A 23,367-nucleotide genomic window follows, 5' to 3' on the forward strand; every position below is an offset into this window, starting at 1 on the left:
CCAGAGTCCCTGCACTGGCTCCCGGACCGGTTCCGTGTCGATTTTAAAATTATGATGTTGACATACGAGGCATTACATGGCTTGGCTCCTCATTACATATCTGCTTTAAAATTCCTTACACGCAGACTGCACTCCTCACAGTGTAATCTGTTAACTGTTCCACTAACGAGCTTAAAATCTATGGGTGACAGGGCTTTTTCTGTTTATGCTGCTTCCCTTTGGAACGCTCTTCCACTGGAACTTAGTGAAGCTCAGACCTTTGGCATTTTTAAACTTCAATGTAAGACACACTTTTTAAACGTGCATTTGACTGTTGATGCCTACTTTTTTATTATTATTATTATTATTATTATTATTATTATTATTATTATGTATTTTTCATATACTGAGAGAGATGCATTGGTGATTTGTGTATGATGTGCATGATCAATAATGTGCAGCAAAAGTGTTTACTGATTCAAAAGGCTTTTATTAATAATTCAAAGCAGGACATTGCAGTGATACACACACTTAACACATATTTAGGTGATAAGAAGAAGAGCTGAGTTAAAGTGAGGAGTGTGTGAGCTCACATGTCAATAACTCAGATGAAATGATGAAAGTGGGACATTTGAGCAGTAAAGGCCACATGGAACACACTGAAGCAGTAGAAGGTGAGCTGAGTAACGTGTGTGTGAGCTCACAGCTCTCAGCACTGCTCTGTGTTCACTGTGCTCACCACAGGTGGTTGGTTGTCCTTGGAGGCCTCACAGGTCACCACCTTGTTCCTCCACTGCTCCGGGTGGAGGCTCAGCGTGCTGCTCCAGCTGTAGAGGCCGTCCGCGTTCAGAACTGCGGTGCTGCGGCTCTCCCCCGAGCTCCAGCTGCTCCCATCAACCTTCCAGCTCAGCCTCCAGTCCGAGGGGAAGCCCTTGTAGGCCACGCACACGAGTGTGACCTTCTCCTGCTGCAGCTCCACACTGGAGGGGGGCAACACCGTCACACTGGGCTGGGTGAGGCCTACACACACACACACACACACACACACACACACACACACAGTTGAGAAAGGAACGGACAGCTGTCAGTCACTCAGGCTTCCTTTCAGCTCGCTATGTGTGTTTCACTTCCCTTTATATCTTACAGAGCAGAACTGAGTTCAGTGGAGCATCACAAACGTTTCACATTCAATTCAAATACTTTTACATCTTAAATCTATAATGATTTATATTACTGTGATCACTGGAAGTTCAAATCTAACTGTACAGAATATTCAATAATCTGAAATATTACAATTATTTTATAATATGAATAAACGGCATTTAAAATACAACTTATTTATTATTTAAGTAAATTCAGTTTATGCTTCCACATTTAACTCGGTTTATGGACTCACAGTCTCTGAGATATTAAATATAGTTAAATATAGTTAGTGTAATTCAACAAAAAAAAGTCAGTAATATACACAAACAACAAATTCTATTGTGTTTGTAGATTTAAATTAAAATGAGCTACTCGCACTAAAGTCAGATACATTTTCTCAAACTTCTAAAATAAGAGAAATGAGAAACAAAATGAACACAATTTAATTTAGTCATTAATCTGAACACACTCCATTTCAGTCATTAATCTGAACACACTACATTTCGGTCATTAATCTGAACACACTCCGTTTCAGTCATTAATCTGAACACACTCTATTTCAGTCATTAATCTGAACACACTGCATTTCAGTCATTAATCTGAACACACTCCATTTCAGTCATTAATCTGAACACACTGCATTTCAGTCATTAATCTGAACACACTCTATTTCAGTCATTAATCTGAACACACTGCATTTCAGTCATTAATCTGAACACACTCCATTTCAGTCATTAATCTGAACACACTCTATTTCAGTCATTAATCTGAACACACTGCATTTCAGTCATTAATCTGAACACACTTCATTTCAGTCATTAATAAACAGATTACTTACGGCCCACAGACAGTTTGGTTCCTCCACCGAAAGTCCACCACAGTGATACAAACAGGTTTAGTGGCCGTACAAAAACCCTGCTGCTCTAAACTCACTGCTCTCTCCATCCATTTAAACCTCTTATTACAAAACAGCTACAAAACACCAACTTCTGTTCACATCAGCTGATTAATACACTAACTCTCTGACTGTTTTTATTACGTTTTAGTGTTTTTTCTCTTTTTAAACATCAAGATTGTCAGTCTAAACTGAGGATGCAGCTAGTGAGTAATTCACACAAATAAATTACACAAACTAAAAGCTGAAAATTCACAAAATGGAGATCTGCAATTGCACAGGTTTTACCCATAATGCCTCACTGAGTAAAAATGCTGACGTACTAATGATAACTTTGCAATATACGACTGAATGTGTGGAGCTAAAGTGAAAATAATTCTCCACTCCTTCTGTAGACTGATAGAAAGTTATGACATGATGTTTAAGTCCTACAATAATCTAATCATGAATTTACAGTCAACATATTACTGTGTATTTACTCACTGCCAACATTGATTCTGCTTCTTCCAACATAAATCCACTACAGTGAGAAACTCATTAACATTCAGTACAAACACCATCCAGTGAAAGTTTAAGCTTCTCTCTCTAATTCACTTATTTATGCATCTTAGACCTAAAAGTGTTTTCCAGAAAATCTCCATCTGACCCCAGAAGCTAAATTCACACAGTAACTCTGCAGTAGTGTGAGATTTACAGTAAGATTGGGGGAATGTGGTAAAGGCGTCTCCATACTTAGATGACACTTTGCATTGGCAGCACATGCTTCAGTGCTCTGGGAGTGTTTATAGCGCTGTGACTTTAACACTTCATGACTGAGAGCTGCTGCTACAGCAACTTCACCCACAGCTACCATGACTTTGATCCCCGTCTTCATCTGGACACTGATCCTCTGGACTCAAGGTCTGACACTGCTTCAGATTTTATCTCTACAATGATCTGTTCATACAAATACACTCATTGTTTCTATTATAATATTTCACTTACTTATATTATAAGGTGTATTATTATACATTTTTTTCAGAATGCAGAGGTCAAGTCACAGTAACCCAGACTCCTGCAGTGAAATCTGCTCTTCCAGGAGAAACAGTTACCATCAACTGTAGAACCAATCCGGCAGTGTATTATCACAGTTCATACGGCCACTTTTTACACTGGTATCAGCAGAAACCGGGAGAAGCTCCTAAACTCCTGATTAAGCTTGCGAATCAGCTACAGTCGGGTTTTCCAGCTCGTTTCAGTGGCAGTGGATCTGGATCTGATTTCACTCTGACCATCAGTGGAGTCCAGACTGAAGATGCAGGAGATTATTACTGTCAGAGTGACCACAGTGGTGGTGTGTTCACACAGTGTTATAGAGTCGTACAAAAACCTCCCTCAGTCAGATTGTAGAGAGACTGCACTGCTGCAGCTGGGAGCGACTGCAGGTGCTGAGTTGGAGGATGTGATACGACACAATGACACTCTGTGGAGGAGAGGAACCACACCACACTAACACACAACTCACATTAGAAATCTCTCAATAATCATCACACCACACTGCACACAGTCCATCACGTCCACTACTGTCAGATAAATAGTTTAGTAGTTTTCTAGATTGTTATTTGTGATAACTGAAACTGTTTGGATAATTTTCATTTTTTACAGACTCTGTCAGTAATCCTGCCCCCATTACAGTCTCTTATTCTGACCTGATATCAGCTAGAGGATTCAGTGATACTGTCTGTTCTGTCTTATTCCTCTGTTTTCTCTCATACACCTCTTGTACTGTCTCATCTTAACATTTCATTCTTTGAATGATGTTCCTGTCTAAAATGAATCTTCATATTGTTATTATCCAACAATCATCCTGCTTACTCCAGATACCTCCTCACTTACTCTCCTTTTAGACTGTAGCCCCCCTTCAGACAAGCCTCCAGTCCTCCTGCACCTTCTCCCTCTCTTTCACTCCTCTAACATGACCTTCTGCAACTGCCTTCCAACACACAATAGTTTAAACTTTTTCGGACTTGGTCTTCATCCATCCTTCATCAGCTTTAGGTATCAGCGTTACCCCACACTACTTTTCAGATTTTCACTTTGTATCCTGCACTCTTGTTCACCCTGCCCTGCCTGTCACCATCTATTCATACCTTTCCCCCACTTCCTGAAACCTCCACTCTTTCTCTTCTTCCTCCATGGATTCCAGCATTCTATGTTTCTGCACAGACCTCAGAATGTTTTGCAGACATCTCGTCATGGAAGTTTAGCTCATCAGCAGAAACTAAAATGCAGCAAGACTGAGCTGCTGTATATCCCTGGAGATGCATCCATATGATTTATGTGAACTCTATGGAGAACTCTTATGTCACACCATCTAACCAGACATGTGAACTCTGGGTAGATCTAGTAAAGGAACTCACTTTCCTCATATTGCATCACGACTCTTCTGTGTCCTGCCCACAGGTGGTAGAATGAACTCTAACGTGGTATGATTTCTCCAGCTGATGACCCAGCTTTGTCCAGGCCCCCTTACCATTTTTTTCTACCTGTTCCTGTCATTACAGACATTTTATGTCCAGTTTGTCTGACCTGCATCTTGCTCTGTTGTAATCCTAGTTTACTTTGCAGTTCGTCTATACACTCGTGTATGTGATATTAAGAATCTGAACCTTTAGGAGGAAAAATAATTTGATTACCTTCACTTTTATATTAGTGGTGTTGTAAGAAGAGGTATGAACACTCACCTGCACCTAATCCTAACCATAAACACCTTTGTTTTTGTTTGTTTGTTTTTTTTTTTTGGAGATTGTATGAGATGAAATTGAAACAATACATGTACCAGCTTCTGATTTTAATTCAAATCATTCACCTTTTATTTTTACACACTTGTGCACATTTAAGTATGGACACACTGTGACTATGAATAGCTACATCCACATTCAGTTCAGTAAGAGGTAGCACAATTCATTCTATGAATTTTGCATGATCAGGACCTTCAGAATGAGCTGAAAGTCATAAACTACGTTCCTGTAACTATCTGCTTACTAGTTCAGTCATGATTAACTCAGAGCAGTCTGTTGTCTCTGGGCCATGATGATGCTGACAGACCCATCACTACATCAGCAAGACAAAATAAAGATTCAATATGAATTACAGCTCTTTCTTCTCCCACTGTTATAAAGAGAGGAGAGTGAGAACTTCAGTAAAGGTCATCAGGAGATTTGAGTGACAGATACAAAGAAAAAATAAGGAGTGAAAAATGTCCTCCTCACTCAATAGTACATAAAGAGGCAGGTTTACTCAGTGAAACACACACACACACACACACACACACACACTTGCATGAACAGCTCGGAGTCCTAGAATAGATCAGCACTTCCAGCAGATGTTCATGGTTCTTCAGCCAAACTCACTCAAGCACAACACACAGTGCTGCACTCGACCTGCTGTTAAAGTTGCTGTTCATACCTGATATTAACATGATTAACATGATATTTACAAACATTTTTGCAATGAATAGATATTTTCTGGCTAGCGCTGTCAATTAGTTGGTCCTTTGTTGCTGTCCTGGACGCTTCAGGACACATTAGAGTTCACACTACAAATGTGATGTGGCCATATGCATCCCAGACCACCTCCGAATGTGGTTTGAGTGAACGAATCACAATGCGTCTTCAATATACATTCGACCCCGTTCATACCTATACTTAGCGCTGTCCACAGCTACACCACTGACATCACCTCAGACTGATAAGCGTGTTTTAAAGTGGACTACTGAATTCTTTTGGACTGAAACAAAATGAAAATAAAAAGGAATCTCTCATGATTTTTGACCATTTAGATTGTAACATTATCTCTATAATTCACTAAAAACTATTTTCCAGAAAATCTCCATCTGATCCCAGAAGCTAAATTCACACAGTAACTCTGTAGTAGTGTGAGATTTACAGTAAGATTGGGGGAATGTGGTAAAGGCGTCTCCATACTTAGAGGACACTTTGCATTGGCAGCACATGCTTCAGTGCTCTGAGAGTGTTTATAGCGCTGTGACTTTAACACTTCATGACTGAGAGCTGCTGCTACAGCAACTTCACCCACAGCTACCATGACTTTGATCCCGGTCTTCATCTGGACGCTGATCCTCTGGACTCAAGGTCAGACACTGCTTCAGATTTTATCTCTACAATGATCTGTTCATACAAATACACTCATTGTTTCTATTATAATATTTCACTAACTTAAAATTTATGTTACATTAAAAAAATTTTTTTTTCAGAATGCAGAGGTCAAGTCACAGTAACTCAGACTCCTGCAGTGAAATCTGCTCTTCCAGGAGAAACAGTCACCATCAACTGTAGAACCAATCCGGCAGTGCATTATCACAGTTCATACGGCCACTTTTTACACTGGTATCAGCAGAAACCTGGAGAAGCTCCTAAACTCCTGATTAAGTATGCGAATCAGCTACAGTCGGGATTTCCAGCTCGTTTCAGTGGCAGTGGATCTGGATCTGATTTCACTCTGACCATCACTGGAGTCCAGACTGAAGATACCGGAGATTATTACTGTCAGAGTTACCACAGTGGTGGTGTGTTCACACAGTGTTATAGCATCGTACAAAAACCTCCCTCAGTCAGATTGTAGAGAGACTGTACTGCTGCAGCTGGGAGCGACTGCAGGTGCTGAGTTGGAGGATGTGATACGACACAATGGCACTCTGTGGAGGAGAGGAACCACACCACACTAACTCACAACTCACATTAGAAATCTCTCAAAAATCATGATATGAATACTGAGTATTTAGTGTTATATTCAATTAAACATTCAATTAAATACCTTCAGCAAAGAAAGATTTAGGATTAGATCCGAAGGCCTTTTATCAGTCTTTACAAGGAATAGATTATATTAATATACATATGAATTTACCTTCTACCTCATTTGCTTGTATTATTTCTCTTTCTGGCCGCTTGCCGATAGAAAACCAGTAATGCCCCAAGTACCGCAATAGAATAATGGTGATGAATTCATCCAAATCTGGCTACCAGAACACAGACACAGCTCAATCATGGTGAGGCAGTATCTCGTGCAGGAACCACGGCTTAGAGTTGGTCTCCTTTGAGCCCAAAATTGAAATGGTGCACAAGCAATACATATGGTTAATTGTCTCCTAGGCATTGTTCTAAAAAATACTTCAATGAAGAATGTACTTTTCAGGTTTTCTAGATGGTTGTGGTTCTAGTTATCATAACTGAAACTGTTTGGTAGATTTCTTTTTTAGTCTCTATCACTTATCCTGCCGCCATTACTATCTCTGATATAAGTCACTGTTATTAATCTATTCTCAGCCTTAGTTTCTGTCTCTATGACATGACCTTCTTCAATTGCCTTCTGACACAAAATACTTTAACCATTTTGGCCCTCGTCCTCATCCATCCTTCCTCATCTCTAGGTATCAGCGTTACCCTGCTGTATTTTTCTGATTTTCATTTTGTATCCTGCACTCTTGCTCTCCCTGCCCTGCATATCACCCTCTATTTGTACTGTACCTCTCCCCCACTTCCTGAACCCTCCACTCTTTCTCTTCTTCCTCCATAAATTCCAACACCCTAGGTTTCTGCACAGATCTCAGCATGTCTAGCAGACATCTCGTCATGAATGACAGCTCATCAGCTGAAACGTCGGGATTACGCATGTAACCCTGTTCCCTGAGAAGGGAATGAGACGTTGCATTTAGCATAACAGTATGGGAATGCCCTTGCACGCATGACTGGTATCTGAAGCTTGGGTAAAATCATGCCTCTACTTATAGGCCTGCCATGATCAGGTGACATGGCAAATAAGCGCGTTGCATGATATATATATAGCACCTGTGAACCACTCTGCCAGCCTCTATTATCTGAAGGGAAGACGCAATTCACAGGCCTGCCCTGGTATGACAAAGCTATGCAACGTCTCGTTCCCTTCTCAGGGAACAGGGTTACATGCGTAACCCTGATGTTGCCTTTCAAAGGGAACTTCGACGTTGCATTTAGCATAACAGTATGGGAACGTAAATACCCACTCTGTCATACATAGGGTACGGCCTGTTCAATAGGACCCAAGCCCGAGGGTCACTGCAAGACACTCGAGCCCGGGGTGGAATGAATATCCAGGCTGTAATAACAAGTGAACGTGTGTGGTGTAGACCATCCCGCAGCAGCACACACATCCTGTAAGGATACCCCTTTGGAGAAAGCCTTCGAGGAGGCGACCGCCCTAGTGGAATGAGCTCTTATGCCCAGAGGTGTGGCGAGACCTCGTAAGCCATAGAGATTGCTTCCACTATCCAATTAGAGATGCGCTGCTTTGACACAGCATCACCTTTACTATCGCCGCCAAAGCAGACCAGCAGCTGCTCTGACTTACGCCACTGGCCGGAGCGGTGGACGTAAGTACAGAGAGCCCTTACTGGACAGAGCAGGTGCATCCTCTCTTGTTCCGGTGTGAGGAACAGAGGAGGGCAGAAGGCCTGCAACACCACAGGGTGGGCAGCCGATGTAGGCACTAGGCTATCCTAGGCCGGAATATAATCCGGTCTACAGGAAGGCCTTGGCTAGTCCAGGGGCAAAGTCAATGCAGGAACGGGCAACAGAGAGAGCTTTTAGATCTCACACTCATTTGAGAGATGTCAGGGCCAGTAGAAGAGCTAACTCTAGAGTCAGAAGCTTCACAGAGACTGACTCTAAGGGCTCGAATGAGGCCCCTGACAGACCTTCCAAGACCACAGAATGGTCCCAGGAAGGTATTTTCAGCCTGCAGATGGGCCTCAGCCGTCTGACACCACGCATGAACCTCGGAGTTAGAGGTTGTTGCCCCACAGAGGCTCCATCAACAGGGGCGTGGTTGGCCGAAATGGCGGCCACGTAAACCCTGATTGTAGAAGTAGCCAACCCTGCTGAGAAACGTTCTTGTAAGAACTCCAGGACTGTAGCTATTGCACAGTTCACTGGGTCTAGCTAACGTTCCTCACACCACAAGACAAAAAGCCGCCACTTGAGCGCATACAGGTTCCTTGTGGATGGTGCTGTAGCGTTTAACAACCTCAGTTATGAGACCAGAATCTATGAGTTGGTGCCCCTCAGGGGCCATGCCCACAGTTTCCATAGTTCTGGCCGAGGGTGATAAATCAGCCCTCCGGCTTGAGACAGTAGATCCCTGCGGATGGGAATCTCCCAAGGAGTGCCATCGAGCAGGGAAATTATCTCTGAGAACCATATTCGAGCTGGCCAATAAGGTGCTACTAGCAGCAGACGTAGACGGTCTTGGCGAACTCTCGCTAGAACTTGTGGGAACAGAGAGATAGGGGAGAAAGCATATAGACGTGACCTTGGCCACAAGTGCACCATGGCGTCCAGCCCCAGTGGTGCAGGAGGAGTGAGGGCGAACCACAGCGGGCAGTGTGTTGTCTCATCGGAGGTGAACACATCCACTTCCGCTTGTCCGAACCTCCGCCATATGGACTCCACCACTTGTTTAGGGAGCCTCCAACCACCGGGCCTCAGTCCCTGCCTCGACAGGATGTCTGCCCCTACATTCCGGCTACCCGGAATGTACATTGCACTCACTGACAAGAACTTTCCATCTGCCCAGAGAAGGATTAGCTGCGCCTGCCTGAACAGGGGGTGTGAACCTAACCCTCCCTAGTGGTTGATATATGAGACCACCGCTGTGTTGTCTGACACAACTAGCACATGGTGGCCTGTCAACTGAGGAAGAAAGAATTTCAGTGCTAGGAATACGGTCCGCATCTCTAGGTGATTTATATGCCACTCCAGATGAGGGCCGCTCCAACGACCGTGAGCTGGACAGCCATTTAAGACTGCACCCCAGCCTGTGAGGCACGTGTCTGTAATTACCGTCTTGCGGTAAGGAGACGCCCCTAGAGTGTGACCCGAGGCTAGAAACTATGGGCACCTCCAAATACTCAGAGCACGTAGGCATCGCCGCGTGACACTGATTACTCTCAGAGGTTTCATCCTCGGATGAAACCCCCGACTTTTCAGCCACCACTGAAACGGTCTCATGTGCAATAGGCCAATGGTATGATGTTGGCTGCTGCTGCCATAAGGCCCAACAGCCTCTCGTAAAGACTGGAGGGGATGCCCAGACCTAGCTTTATCTTGCTCAAAGTTGATAGGATCGATTGTACGCGTGTTGGGGATAGAAACGCCCTCATCATAGTAGAATCCCATATAACCCCTAGAAAAGTTGCCCTCTGCACTGGAGAAAGCATACTTTTCTTGAGGTTCAACCTGAGCCCCAAGCTCCTCATGTGGGCAAGAACAACATCTCAATTTTGAACTGCCTGTTCCCTGGATCGTGCTAGAATTAACCAGTCGTCCAGGTAGTTTAGTACGCGGATGCCCTGGAGTCGCAAGGGAGCCAGAGCAGCATCCATGCACTTTGTGAAGGTGTGAGGGGATAAAGCTAGCCCGAAGGGAACAACCCAAAATTGGTATGTGTTTTCTCCAAATGCAAACCTCAGGAACTTCCTGTGACTGGGCGATATTCCTATGTGGAAATATGCATCTTCCAGATCTATCGTCACAAACCAGTCCTCGGACTGAATATGTGGCACGATAAGTTTGAGCGTCAGCATCTTGAAACTTTATGTCCAAAGAGTACAGTTCAGATTATGCAGATCTAAAATTGGCCACATACTCCCATCTTCTCCCATCAGGAAATAATGGCTGTAAGAACCTCCTTCCCTTAGGGAACGGGTTACATGTTCTATGGCCCCTTTGTCCAAAAGGAAACTTACTTCCTGCGCTAACAGAGGGCTCTGCTCTGTGCTGACACCTGTGGTGAGCACACCTCTGAACCGGGGGGGTCAAGCTCTGAAGTGGACCTGGTAACCCTTTTCTATGGTAGACAGAACCCATGGGGACACATTTGGCAGTATTTTCCACGCTACCAAATGGTCTTTCAGTGATGTTAGCTTCCTTGCCTGCTTTGCTTTTATGATCATTCTTAGATCAGGCCTCTTAGCAGGCTGTGGCTGTGACCGCCCGGTCCCCCTGGCTTTCTGCGGGGGGAGGCGGGCCACCACACTCGTTTTCTGCATCTTCCTCGCACCAGCGCTGGCCCAGGCTCCACTCATAGAGGCCCGTGCGAACTCGACACGACGGGGAAGGAACTGGCAGAACGCTGGCGTTTGCTTTTTTGCTTCGCGAAACCTGTCGGCGATGGCATTAACCGCGTCGCCAGACAGGCCGGAAGGTTTAACAGGGGCATTCAGCAAGGAGACGTTATCTTTGTCCCCCATCCCTAGGAGGTTGAACCATAGGTGCCTCTCCGCCACAACCAGGCTACCCATTGAACGGCCGATATGACGGACCGTTTGTTTGGTCTCGCGGAGAGATAAATCTGTGGCATGGCGCAGCTCTGCAATGGCACCCTCTACCAACTCCTTGGAGTCAGCAAGGGTGTTTTGGCTTTCCATAGGGGAAGGAGGAGTCGCGACGCGACCTCTAAAGTCAGGCGGAGAGCCGGACCCGGAAGACAGCAAGAGATAGAGCAGCGCTTGTCTCCGGCTCCTCTTCCAAATCCATACAAGAACCGCACGACTTTAGCCGGCTGGCTGCCTTGGCAGCGGCCGGCCCAGATCCGCGAGGCTCTGAAACCCAACTCCCTTCCGACAAGAAGAGAGCGAGCCGAGAGCGTAGCTGCCTAATCGGGAAATGCACGCAATGCTGACAGTCAGACCCCTTGAGGGCTGCTGTAGCATGCTCTACGCCCAAACACTTCACACAGAAAGCGTGTCCGTCTCCTCCTATGATGAAATGGGAGCAAGGCGTAACACACTTCCTGAAATCCCTCTCGCTCATTATTTCACTCTCTTTTCTTTTCTTTTCTTTTTCTAAAAAAGGGATAGAAAAGTTTAGATATTGAGAAATACAGAGTAGAAATGAAGCGTTTCTTTTTTTTTTCTTTGTCACACGAACCACAGACGTGCAGTCTCACCGAAGATAATAAGGCTGGCAGCGTGGTTCACAGGTGCCATATATATATCATGCGACGCGCTTAATTTCCACATCACCTGATCATGGCAGTCCTATAAGTAGAGGCATGATTTTACACAAGCTTCAGATACCGGTCACGCGCGCAAGGGCATTCCCATACTGTTATGCTAAATGCAACGTCGAAGTTCCCTTTGAAAGGGAACCTCGAGGTTACGCATGTAACCCTGTTCCATGAGTAGGAAATGAGATGTTGCATACTGTTATGCTAAATGCTTTGAAAGGGAACTAAGTCTCAGACACACTGAGCTGCTGTATTTCCCTGGAGATCCTTCTCCATGTCAAGATTTTTTGATTTCCCAGAAGAACTATTGGATCACACCATCTGACAACACAGGAAACCTTGAGCTAGTTCTGAACAGCCGTTTAAACTTCTCTCCATATATTCCTAACCTGATTCGGACATGCAGGTTTCTCATTTACATCAGGAGGATCTGGTCAGTTCTATCCAAAGAGATCATTCAAGATCTTGTTCAGTCCTTTATTATCTTGATATTAGTCTACTGCAGTAAACACAAGTTTATACCTCTTGTATTTCTACTTAGAACAGCTGAACACAAATATATAGTTTGTAACCAGATCTTATATATATGCACTTAACATGTATGTATTATATTTACCTTAAGAACATACTATTTACAGGTACTGTGTGCTCACCTACACAAACACCATAATAAACTTCTACTCCTTAGTGCAGTTGCAGGCCCAATGCACGACTCATGTTTATTGTGGCCTAAAAACAAATTCGGTCTAAGAGCTAAATGAAGTAAAACTCACTCACGGGTTAGGAGTAACTGGCTGCACTCCGGTCACGGTGGCACAATGTCTTTGTTGTCAGTGTGAGGATTTCCAGTATTGCCAGAGGAAGTCTGAACTTCATGGCAACTCGACCACTGTATGTGAGATCCTTGGAGTCTCTGTGGCCTAGCCACAGCTTTTAAACTCACTTTGGTTTGCTGGGAGAGCTCGCCTCCGTTAATGTCTGTGTCACTCCGTGTGAGAAATGCTAATGGATACTGAGCTAACGAGGAGGCTGGATACCCGTTAGCTCAGTATCCATTAGCATTTCTGATTCAGTGTTAGATGTTTTGGATGGAAAGTCCAATGTCCTCCACTTTTGTCAAGTACAGTTAATCTCAAGTCATTGAACTAACAACCGCTATCTATACATGACGCAACTTTCAACACACTGTTAACCACAACTCTCTTGTTTTCTCTCTCTTCATGCCGTTCTCTCTCATTCTATCCTCCACATTACCAGCTTATTCCAGTCCTGATGAAGACCTTGACCTGAATGAAATTACGCATACAACAGAAATAAAATGAAAATATAAATGAAGTACTGCCCTGTCATAACCAAGCACAAACAAATACTAAATATAATAACATTTTCCATAACACCACAAACTGAGAACATCATACCCAACAGAAATGAAAGAGAATATATTATCTTTCCTCTCCTACTGGGCTACACTGAGATTCTGAGCTTTATTTGAGGAAAAATAACTCAATTTCAATCAGTTTTAATTTAATGATGTGGTTAGAAAAGGTATGAACACTAGTCTGTCCCTAATCCAACAGTAAATACTAATTTGAGTGACATGTTCAGACCACACTGAAAAAATACATATCCTGCCTTCTAATTTTAGTTCAAATCATTCACCTTTTATTTTTACACACTTTTGTACATTTAAGTATCGACACAGTGTAACTGTTTTTTACTCATTCAGCATGAGCTGAAAGTCATAAACTACATTCCTGTAAGTATCTGCTTACTAGTTCAGTCATGATTAACTCAGAGCAGTCTGTTGTCTCTGGGCCATGATGGTGCTGACAGACCCATCACTACATGAGCAAGACCAAATAAAGATTAAATACCAATTAGAGCTCTTTCTTCTCCTGCTGTTATAAAGAGAGGAGAGTGAGAACTTCAGTAAAGGTCATCAGGAGATTTGAGAGACAGCTGTAATTTCCACTGTTTTCTGGAGATTTCACAGTCGTGTCTTCATGCACTGGGTGTAACAACCTCATTCATTTCTGTGATTAACAGCCTACAAATCTGTCTGACAGACAGCCCTGTGTTCTCAACACACAGCAAGTGTTAAGAAGTGATGAGGGTGCGTGTAGTACATTACCTGCTCTGCTCATACATTACAGCGGAAGACTCCTTTCAGGACTTTCAAATTCAGGACATTTCCTAGAATATGTGCGTCATCTCAGAGAGAAAGATCAAGTCCTGTAGGAGCCTGATCTGACTGTGTGAACATGAACAATGAACAAGATTTCGGTCTTGAATAGGACTCTATTACTGCCTTAATATGTGTTTCCTTGTTTTTTTTAGCACTTTACTTTCTGGGTCGTTCTTCTTTTATATTTTTTTTAAAACTTGTTTTCCTTGTCCAGGTTATAATAGTTTAAATTCTTGTTTTGCCCTGTGCCTACCTGTGTTTATAACTTGAGTATGGATCTGAGAGAGGTTTCATCCTGATCAAGGTTGGTATTTCCTTTTAAAAACACAGAGAAAATATTTTTTTATGTTTTCTCTTGACTCAGTTTGTTCTTTAATGTATTTTATTGGATTGTGTTAAAATGTTTAAAAGGTTTATGCAAATTCTCACCAATCACAGAAATAAGAAATGAAAGTTCCATTGCATGAACACCTCTGAGTCCCAGAATAGATCAACACTTTCAGCAGATGTTCATGGTTCTTCAGCCAAACTCAGTCAAGCACAGCACAAGACACTTCACTAGTGAAAAAGGAGACATGCTTTCCACATTGAAGCTTTATTTCAGCATACCTACACCACTGACACCACCTCAGACTGCTAAGCGTGTTTTAAAGTGTACACTTGAATTCTAGTGGACTTCACAGCGGCTCTTTCGGAACGAGGCGATCTGAGTGGTGTCGTGGTGGGACACGGTACAGCCGAACACCTCGGCCTCTTCCCAGCGTTCTTTGCTGAGGGTCAGGGTGCTGCTGCGGCTGTAGATGCCGTTCTTCTGTTCTTCTGTACTGGTCAGAACCCCCTCGTTCACCTCGGCACCGTCTACGGTCCAGCTCAGCAGCGCCCCCTGTGGAGAATAGGCCGAGAGCAGGCAGAGCAGCGAGGCCGATCCTTCAGAGAGCTGCAGAGAGGAGGGAGGGAGCAGAGACACGGAGGGCTTCACCACCGGACCAGCTGCAGAACACACACACACACACACACACACACACACACACACAAAGATATTAATGTTAATGTGAACTCTATCATAATGAACATGGTGATATTTGGTCATTCAGTTTAATGGCTGTAGAACAGATGCAGTAGTTTATCTGCACATCGTACAACAGAACACAATTCTGATAACGTCATCCAACCAAACTGCAGCCGAACAAAACAATCTCCATCTTCTGATCAAAACACACTGTGCTAAAAATAACCATCACACCAGGGTAAAGTTATCTTTATCCAGTAAAGTTATCTTTGTTCAATTTTTTAGATTATCTTAATAATTATTTATGGCTTATCATTAATGGGAAATTAGCAATAAACGATTATTGTTCATTCTTCACTGTTACACAAATTTCCATTGTGATGATGAATTAGAGTAACGCAAAGCAACAATTACATCAACTAAAAGCTAACATTTCACCTGAATCTTAAAAAGAGATGAAGTGAATTTTACAAAATGACACGAAAGCAGAGTGTTTATAGAAGCAGCTCTCTCCTCTTCACATCACATTTCTCTATTTTATAGAAAAGATCTACAGTATGTGTTTTTATAAATGTCACATCATTTATTTTTAGTAAATCTATACATTTCATTGAATTGTGTAAATAAACTATTAAATCGATGAGGTTTTAGGAAAAAAAAAAGGCACTTACTTTTCATAATGAGTTTAGTTCCTCCACCGAAAGTGTTCCACAGTGATACAAACAGGTTTAGTGGCCGTACAAAAACCCTGCTGCTCTAAACTCACTGCTCTCTCCATCCATTTAAACCTCTTATTACAAAACAGCTACAAAACACCAACTTCTGTTCACATCAGCTGATTAATACACTAACTCTCTGACTGTTTTTATTACGTTTTAGTGTTTTTTCTCTTTTTAAACATCAAGATTGTCAGTCTAAACTGATGATGCAGCTAGTGAGTAATTCACACAAATAAATTACACAAACTAAAAGCTGAAAATTCACAAAATGGAGATCTGCAAATGGACAGGTTTTTTACCCATAATGCATCACTGAGTAAAACTGCTGATGTACTAATGATAAATTTGCAATATACGACTGAATGTGTGGAGCTAAAGTGAGAATAATTCTCCACTCCTTCTGTAGACTGATAGAAAGTTATGATATGATGTTCAAGTCCTACAATAATCTGATCATTAATTTACAGTCAACATATTAGTGTGTATTTACTCACTGCCAACATTGATGCTGCTTCTTCCACCATAAATCCACTACAGTGAGAAACTCATTAACATTCAGTACAAACACCATCCAGTGAAAGTTTAAGCTTCTCTCTCTAATTCACTTATTTATGCATCTTAGACCTAAAAGTATTTTCCAGAAAATCTCCATCTGACCCCAGAAGCTAAATTCACACAGTAACTCTGTAGTAGTGTGAGATTTACAGTAAGATTGGGGGAATGTGGTAAAGGCGTCTCCATACTTAGAGGACACTTTGCATTGGCAGCACATGCTTCAGTGCTCTGGGAGTGTTTATAGCGCTGTGACTTTAACACTTCATGACTGAGAGCTGCTGCTACAGCAACTTCACCCACAGCTACCATGACTTTGATCCCCGTCTTCATCTGGACACTGATCCTCTGGACTCAAGGTCAGACACTGCTTCAGATTTTATCTCTACAATGATCTGTTCATACAAATACACTCATTGTTTCTATTATAATATTTCACTAACTTAAAATTTATGTTACATTAAAAAATTTTTTTTCAGAATGCAGCGGTCAAGCCACAGTAACTCAGACTCCTGCAGTGAAATCTGCTCTTCCAGGAGAAACAGTCACCATCAACTGTAGAACCAGTCAGACAGTGAGCAAGGGCTCATCTGGTGACTATTTATTCTGGTATCAGCAGAAACCTGGAGAAGCTCCTAAACTCCTGATTAAGTATGCGAATCAGCTACAGTCGGGATTTCCAGCTCGTTTCAGTGGCAGTGGATCTGGATCTGATTTCACTCTGACCATCAGTGGAGTCCAGACTGAAGATGCAGGAGATTATTACTGTCAGAGTCACCATTCCATCACTGGCTACTGGTTCACACAGTGTTATAGAGTCGTACAAAAACCTCCCTCAGTCAGATTGTAGAGAGACTGCACTACTGCAGCTGGGAGCGACTGCAGGTGCTGAGTTGGAGGATGTGATACGACACAATGACACTCTGTGGAGGAGAGGAACCACACCACACTAACTCACAACTCACATTAGAAATCTCTCAATAATCATCACACCACACGGCACACAGTCCATCACGTCCACTACTGTAAGATAAATAGTTTAGTAGTTTTCTAGATTGTTATTTGTGATAACTGAAACTGTTTGGTGGATAATTTTCATTTCTTCCAGACTCTGTCACTAATCCTGCCCCCATTACAGTCTCTTATTCTGACCTGATATCAGCTAGAGGATTCAGTGATACTGTCTGTTCTGTCTTATTCCTCTGTTTTCTCTCATACACCTCTTGTACTGTCTCATCTTAACATTTCATTCTTTGAATGATGTTCCTGTCTAAAATGAATCTTCATATTGTTATTTTCCAACAATCATCCTGCTTAGTCCTGATACCTCCTCACTTACTCTCCTTTTAGACTGTAGGCTCCCTTCAGACAAGCCTCCAGTCCTCCTGCACCTTCTCCCTCTCTTTCACTCCTCTAACATGACCTTCTGCAACTGCCTTCCAACACACAATAGTTTAAACTTTTTCGGACTTGGTCTTCATCCATCCTTCATCAGATTTTGGCATCAGCGTTACCCCACTCTACTTTTCAGATTTTCACTTTGTATCCTGCACTCTTGTTCTCGCTGCCCTGCCTATCACCATCTATTTATACTTCTCCCCCACTTCCTGAAACCTCCACTCTTTCTCTTCTTCCTCCATGGCATCCAGCATTCTATGTTTCTGCACAGACCTCAGAATGTTTTGCAGACATCTCGTCATGGAAGTTTAGCTCATCAGCAGAAACTAAAATGCAGCAAGACTGAGCTGCTGTATATCCCTGGAGATGCATCCGTATGATTTATGTGAACTCTACGGAGAACTCTTATGTCACACCATCTGACCAGACACGTAAACTCTGGGTAGTTCTAGTAAAGTAACTCACTTTCCTCATATTGCATCACGACTCTTCTGTGTCCTGTCCCCAGGTGGTGGAATGAACTCTAACATGGTGTGATTTCTCCAGCTGATGACCCAGCTTTGTCCAGGCCCCCTTATCATTTTTTTCTACCTGTTCCTGTCATTACAGACATTTTATGTCCAGTTTGTCTGACCTGCCCTTTGCTCTGTTGTAATTCTAGTTTACTTTGCAGTTCGTCTATACACCCGTGTATGTGATATTAAGAATCTGAACCTTTCGGAGGAAAAATAATTTGATTACCTTCACTTTTATATTAGTGGTGTTGTAAGAAGAGGTATGAACACTCACCTGCACCTAATCCTAACCATAAACACCTTTGTTTTTGTTTGTTTTTTGGAGATTGTATGAGATGAAATTGAAACAATACATGTACCTGCTTCTGATTTTAATTCAAATCATTCACCTTTTAGGTGTACACACTTGTGCACATTTAAGTATGCACACACAGTGACTATGAATAGCTACATCCACATTCAGTTCAGTAAGAGGTAGCACAATTCATTCTATGAATGTTGCACGATCAGGACCTTCAGAATGAGCTGAAAGTCATAAACAACATTCCTGTAACTATCTGCTTACTGGTTCAGTCATGATTAACTCAGAGCAGTCTGTTGTCTCTGGGCTATGATGATGCTGACAGACCCATCACTACATGAGCAAGAATAAATAAAGATTCAGTATGAATTACAGCTCTTTTATCTCCCGCTGTTATAAAGAGAGGAGAGTGAGAACTTCAGTAAAGGTCATCAGGAGATTTGAGTGACAGATACAAAGAAAAAATAAGAAGTGAAAAATTACCTCCTCACTCAATAGTACATAAAGAGGTAGATTTACTCAGTGAAACACACACACACACACACACACACACACACACACACACACACACACACACACACAAACACACACACATTTGCATGAACAGCTCGGAGTCCTAGAATAGATCAGCACTTTCAGCAGATGTTCATGGTTCTTCAGCCAAACTCACTCAAGCACAACACACAGTGCTGCACTCGACCTGCTGTTAAAGTTGCTGTTCATACCTGATATTAACATGATTAACATGATATTTACAAACATTTTTGCAATGAATAGATATTTTCTGGCTAGCGCTGTCAATTAGTTGGTCCTTCGTTGCCGTCCTGGATGCTTCAGGACACATTAGAGTTCACACTACAAATGTGATGTGGCCATATGCATCCCAGACCACCTCCGAATGTGGTTTGAGTGAACGAATCACAATGCGTCTTCAATATACATTCGACCCCGTTCATACCTGTACTTAGCGCTGTCCACTTATAATCCAATCACCCAGGATGCGTGTTAATGCCAGGTGTTAACTGGACAAAAGGCAATTCACTAAAAGGAGACACGCTTTCCACATTGAAGCTTTATTCAGCACAGCTACACCACTGAGGATGTGATACGACACAATGACACTCTGTAGAGGAGAGGAACCACACCACACTAACTCACACCTCACATTAGAAATCTCTCAATAATCATCACACCACACGGCACACAGTCCATCACGTCCACTACTGTCAGATAAATAGTTTCCTCATGTTTTAAACTGTCATGGTGCAAACTGTGAAAAATAGTTCTATGTGCTATTAGTCTGTCTATATTCACTCCCTTTATATAAACACACTCTTCATCTAATATCCTGTAGATAGACGTGATCCCACCAGTCAGACACTCACACACACACACATAGCCGGTTCTAGACATTTGGAGGCCCCCCGCACTCCTCCTATGACAACATGTTTTTTCCCATTACTTTAAAATGTTAACTTAACTTGATTCAACTTTTTTTGCCATGATTTGTTCAGTAATTTATTTACAGTAACACACAAATCCACTATTTGAGATAACAAACAGTTTTGCCAACTCTATACAGTAACATGGAAAAAAAAAATACAAAACACCATTACATTGCCAACAAATAATAACAGATGAACACTTCCTGCACACCACTTCAGTAAATGAACATCAGTGCCTTTATGGTTTTTTCCTAGCTGGGTATGGACAGGATTTCCCCCTCCTATTGACCCAATATAGACTATAGATATAGTCATATTATGTGTTGTAGTGCAATACCTTAAATATGCACTATATACACAAATCAACTGCTAGTGGAAGTGAAAGAGACAAACTACTACACAGAAAGAATAGTTCATTTCTACATAAAATTGTATGCTTATTTTTTATTAAATATAACAATAATATTTATGATTTGAAAACTAAATGAAGTATTATGTTAGAGCAGTAATGTAAACATCAGCACAATTTAGTGCGCCGTCTTCTCTTCTATGAAGTTCTCCGCTGCTCCGGAGTCGATGAGTGCTGAAAGAACAAAAGAACGGCCTGAATGTTCTATCACAACTGGTACAAAAAATACGTGAGATGTACATGACTGTTTAGGACTCACCAGGGCATAACAAGGTGGGTTGTCAGTGCACCTCCCGTTCCCTCGGCGCCTCCTGTGCGGGCATTGGTGGACGGCGTGGGTGTCCTCACCGCAGTAGAAGCACCGGGACTCGTTACGTCTTCTCTCCCTCTCCTCCTCGCGGGTCCGTGCCCTTCCGAGCTGCATGGGTTCGCTCGCTGCGCCCGGCTCAGCTGGCAGTAAACCGTGCGGTATGGGACGGTTGGTACGGCGCAGACGATCCAGCCTTATAGTCAGATCCACGAGGTCATCAAAAGTTAGCTGTTCACCCCGACAGGCCAACTCTTGCAGTAACTCCGGATTGAGGCCACGGCGAAACGCGGTCTTAAGGGCTGGTTCGTTCCAGCCACTTCGGGCAGCGATAGTGCGAAATTCTAGCGCGTACTCTCTTGCGGTACGAGAGCCCTGTTTGAGTTGCATGAGCTCATCACCAGTCTCCCAGCCATCAGGAGAATGGTCAAAGGCGCGCTGGAACCAGGCGAGGAAGTCACCTAATGAGGGTCTGACACCGCCTAATCGCTCGCACTCCACTGTGGCCCACGCCAGGGCTGCACAATTTAGAAGATACACAGACAGTTGAGGAACTTTTTTTTTAATACTCTAGTGTGTTTGCTCTTTGATTTTGATTAAAACTTCTTTACTTTTACTTTAGTATTTTGCTCCCGATCCTGACACAATGTCATTGTACGTATGAATTCAGTGTCTGACAGTCTCGACGCGTCCACGGCGCTCACGCTCTTTTGAACTCAGAATAAACCAGCAAATGATCTATCCTGAAATGACTCTGATCGACAGAACAAGGCCCAGTTCATTTTTAGAGTACAGTACAATCACTCCAAAATAGATGATGATAACTCACACACCTGCATCACGAGCTGCACTTTCTTTGCGTGCCTGTTTAGCCTTTCGCTCAGCAGCCCCTGAAGGATGTGTTCGTTTCTGCGCCATCATAAGTCACTGACTTAAAGTCAGTCAGCTGCAGAAAAGTTTTTTGTACTAAAGTACTAAAGCCTGCTGCTGTTACACCAGTACCAAAGAAGGAAAATGCTGCCGTGGATGATTTTAACAATTTTCATCCCATCTCAAATCTTCCGGTTTTTTTATGCAAAACCGCAAAAATGCAAAAAACATACTTGAGCGTGTTGTTGCCTCTCAATTGTGTAATCATTTTGTAGGTACCTTCCAAAATACAGCTAAATAAATAAAGTGCTTAATACATATCTGGGTAAATTCAATGGAAACTACATTTCACATAATCCTTTTTTTGGGGGTGAATTGTAATTTGTTTTCCGTAGAGTAGTCTAAGCCAATATGTTTTCTGTGTAGTTACACTCTTAGCCAATCAGAGATCACCTTTGTTGGGGAGTGGAGAAAAGAGAGGAAGGAGTGGGGAAGAGATGTGAAGAGCACATGGAGGGAATGACACGCAGGAGCAGAGCAGGAAAAGAAACTGAGTTTAACGCCGAGGTGACGATTTGCAGATTTGTATTTGTAGACTAAAGTACTGTTACAGTAGTGGCACAAATATTATTTTGCAGCTAAGAGTCTTGTGCCACTCGCAGTTTGGTGACTTTGTGACCTGTAGTTTTAAGTGAAGTGCAGCTAGGTTATCAGCGTTTGTTGTTCTCTCTAGCTTTGAGCAAGTGCTAAGTATAAACTGTAACCCGTGGACATTTAAGCTAGTGCCTTTGTGAGAGACGGGCAGCTGTAAACGCCAGCCACATTTTTCACCGTGTTACTGGAGAAACGAGGACTGTGGAGGACTGTATTAGCTAGCAACTGTAACTACGGCCATGTAAGGAGGGACTCCACCGTCAGACCTGCGTTGCTGAACAGACTATTATCTGTTGAACCTTGCTTACAACTGCTGCATTCACCTAGCTCGTTACCTCTAACTCCGCAAATTTTCCTCTTCGAGATGCATGAGTAATGGAGAGTTTTGAGTAGCAGTTCATTATAGGAGCCAAGGAGTTTTTTTTTGCATTTGCACCATCTCATGGGCCGCAAAAAAAACCCCCAACAAACCCAAGCGCTTGGTAAAGTTTTGAACATTTACAAAAGTTTGAAAAGTTTAAATCCAAAACTATACTGTTAATTGTGTCAAAATTAGAAATTACATTCAACTGTAACCTGTTTAATGTTTGTTTAGCCAAAACCAGCTGAGGCATTGGTTAACTCTGGTATGTTCTTGTGAGAGGAAGCAATGTGTATTTGCATTTTTGAGACTAAGTCATGAGGTGATATCTTAAGAAAACATAAAAAGAGAAAAGATTGAATACAGCACAGAAGAAAAAAAAAACAGAATATAGGAAAATAAATGTATTTTTGTTATACATATTACTTGGCTGCTTTGAACTTTTCACTTTAATAAGGTTTGTAGATATTTGACATTCTTGACATTTGTTTCTGGGGAATACCCATACAGCTCATAGTGTGTGAGTGAAGTAGTTCCTCAGTGGAGGCACAGTGCTGTTATTTCTTGATTATTCCTTTGTAGTT

At 42.5% G+C, this 23,367-nt stretch overlaps 4 gene segments (V, D, J or C); 2 read left to right on the forward strand and 2 right to left on the reverse strand.

The window, feature by feature from the left end:
- Positions 1–448: 448 nt before the first annotated feature.
- LOC128617754 (Ig kappa-b4 chain C region-like) lies at positions 449–4,205 on the reverse strand. The segment is given in 3 exon segments: positions 449–1,060; positions 3,413–3,479; positions 4,147–4,205. Coding segments are annotated over 3 exon segments (498 nt in total).
- A 1,890-nt stretch (positions 4,206–6,095) lies between these two features.
- On the forward strand, positions 6,096–6,640 carry LOC128617755 (probable non-functional immunoglobulin kappa variable 6D-41). The segment is given in 2 exon segments: positions 6,096–6,150; positions 6,273–6,640. Coding segments are annotated over 2 exon segments (417 nt in total).
- A 7,280-nt stretch (positions 6,641–13,920) lies between these two features.
- LOC128618632 (immunoglobulin kappa constant-like) lies at positions 13,921–16,112 on the reverse strand. The segment is given in 2 exon segments: positions 13,921–15,233; positions 15,924–16,112. Coding segments are annotated over 2 exon segments (330 nt in total).
- Positions 16,113–16,818: 706 nt separating this feature from the next.
- On the forward strand, positions 16,819–17,373 carry LOC128617756 (probable non-functional immunoglobulin kappa variable 6D-41). The segment is given in 2 exon segments: positions 16,819–16,882; positions 17,003–17,373. Coding segments are annotated over 2 exon segments (420 nt in total).
- The last annotated feature ends 5,994 nt before the right edge of the window (positions 17,374–23,367 follow it).

This window comes from Ictalurus furcatus, chromosome 14, assembly GCF_023375685.1.
Source record: "Ictalurus furcatus strain D&B chromosome 14, Billie_1.0, whole genome shotgun sequence".
NCBI classification, from domain to species: domain Eukaryota; kingdom Metazoa; phylum Chordata; class Actinopteri; order Siluriformes; family Ictaluridae; genus Ictalurus; species Ictalurus furcatus.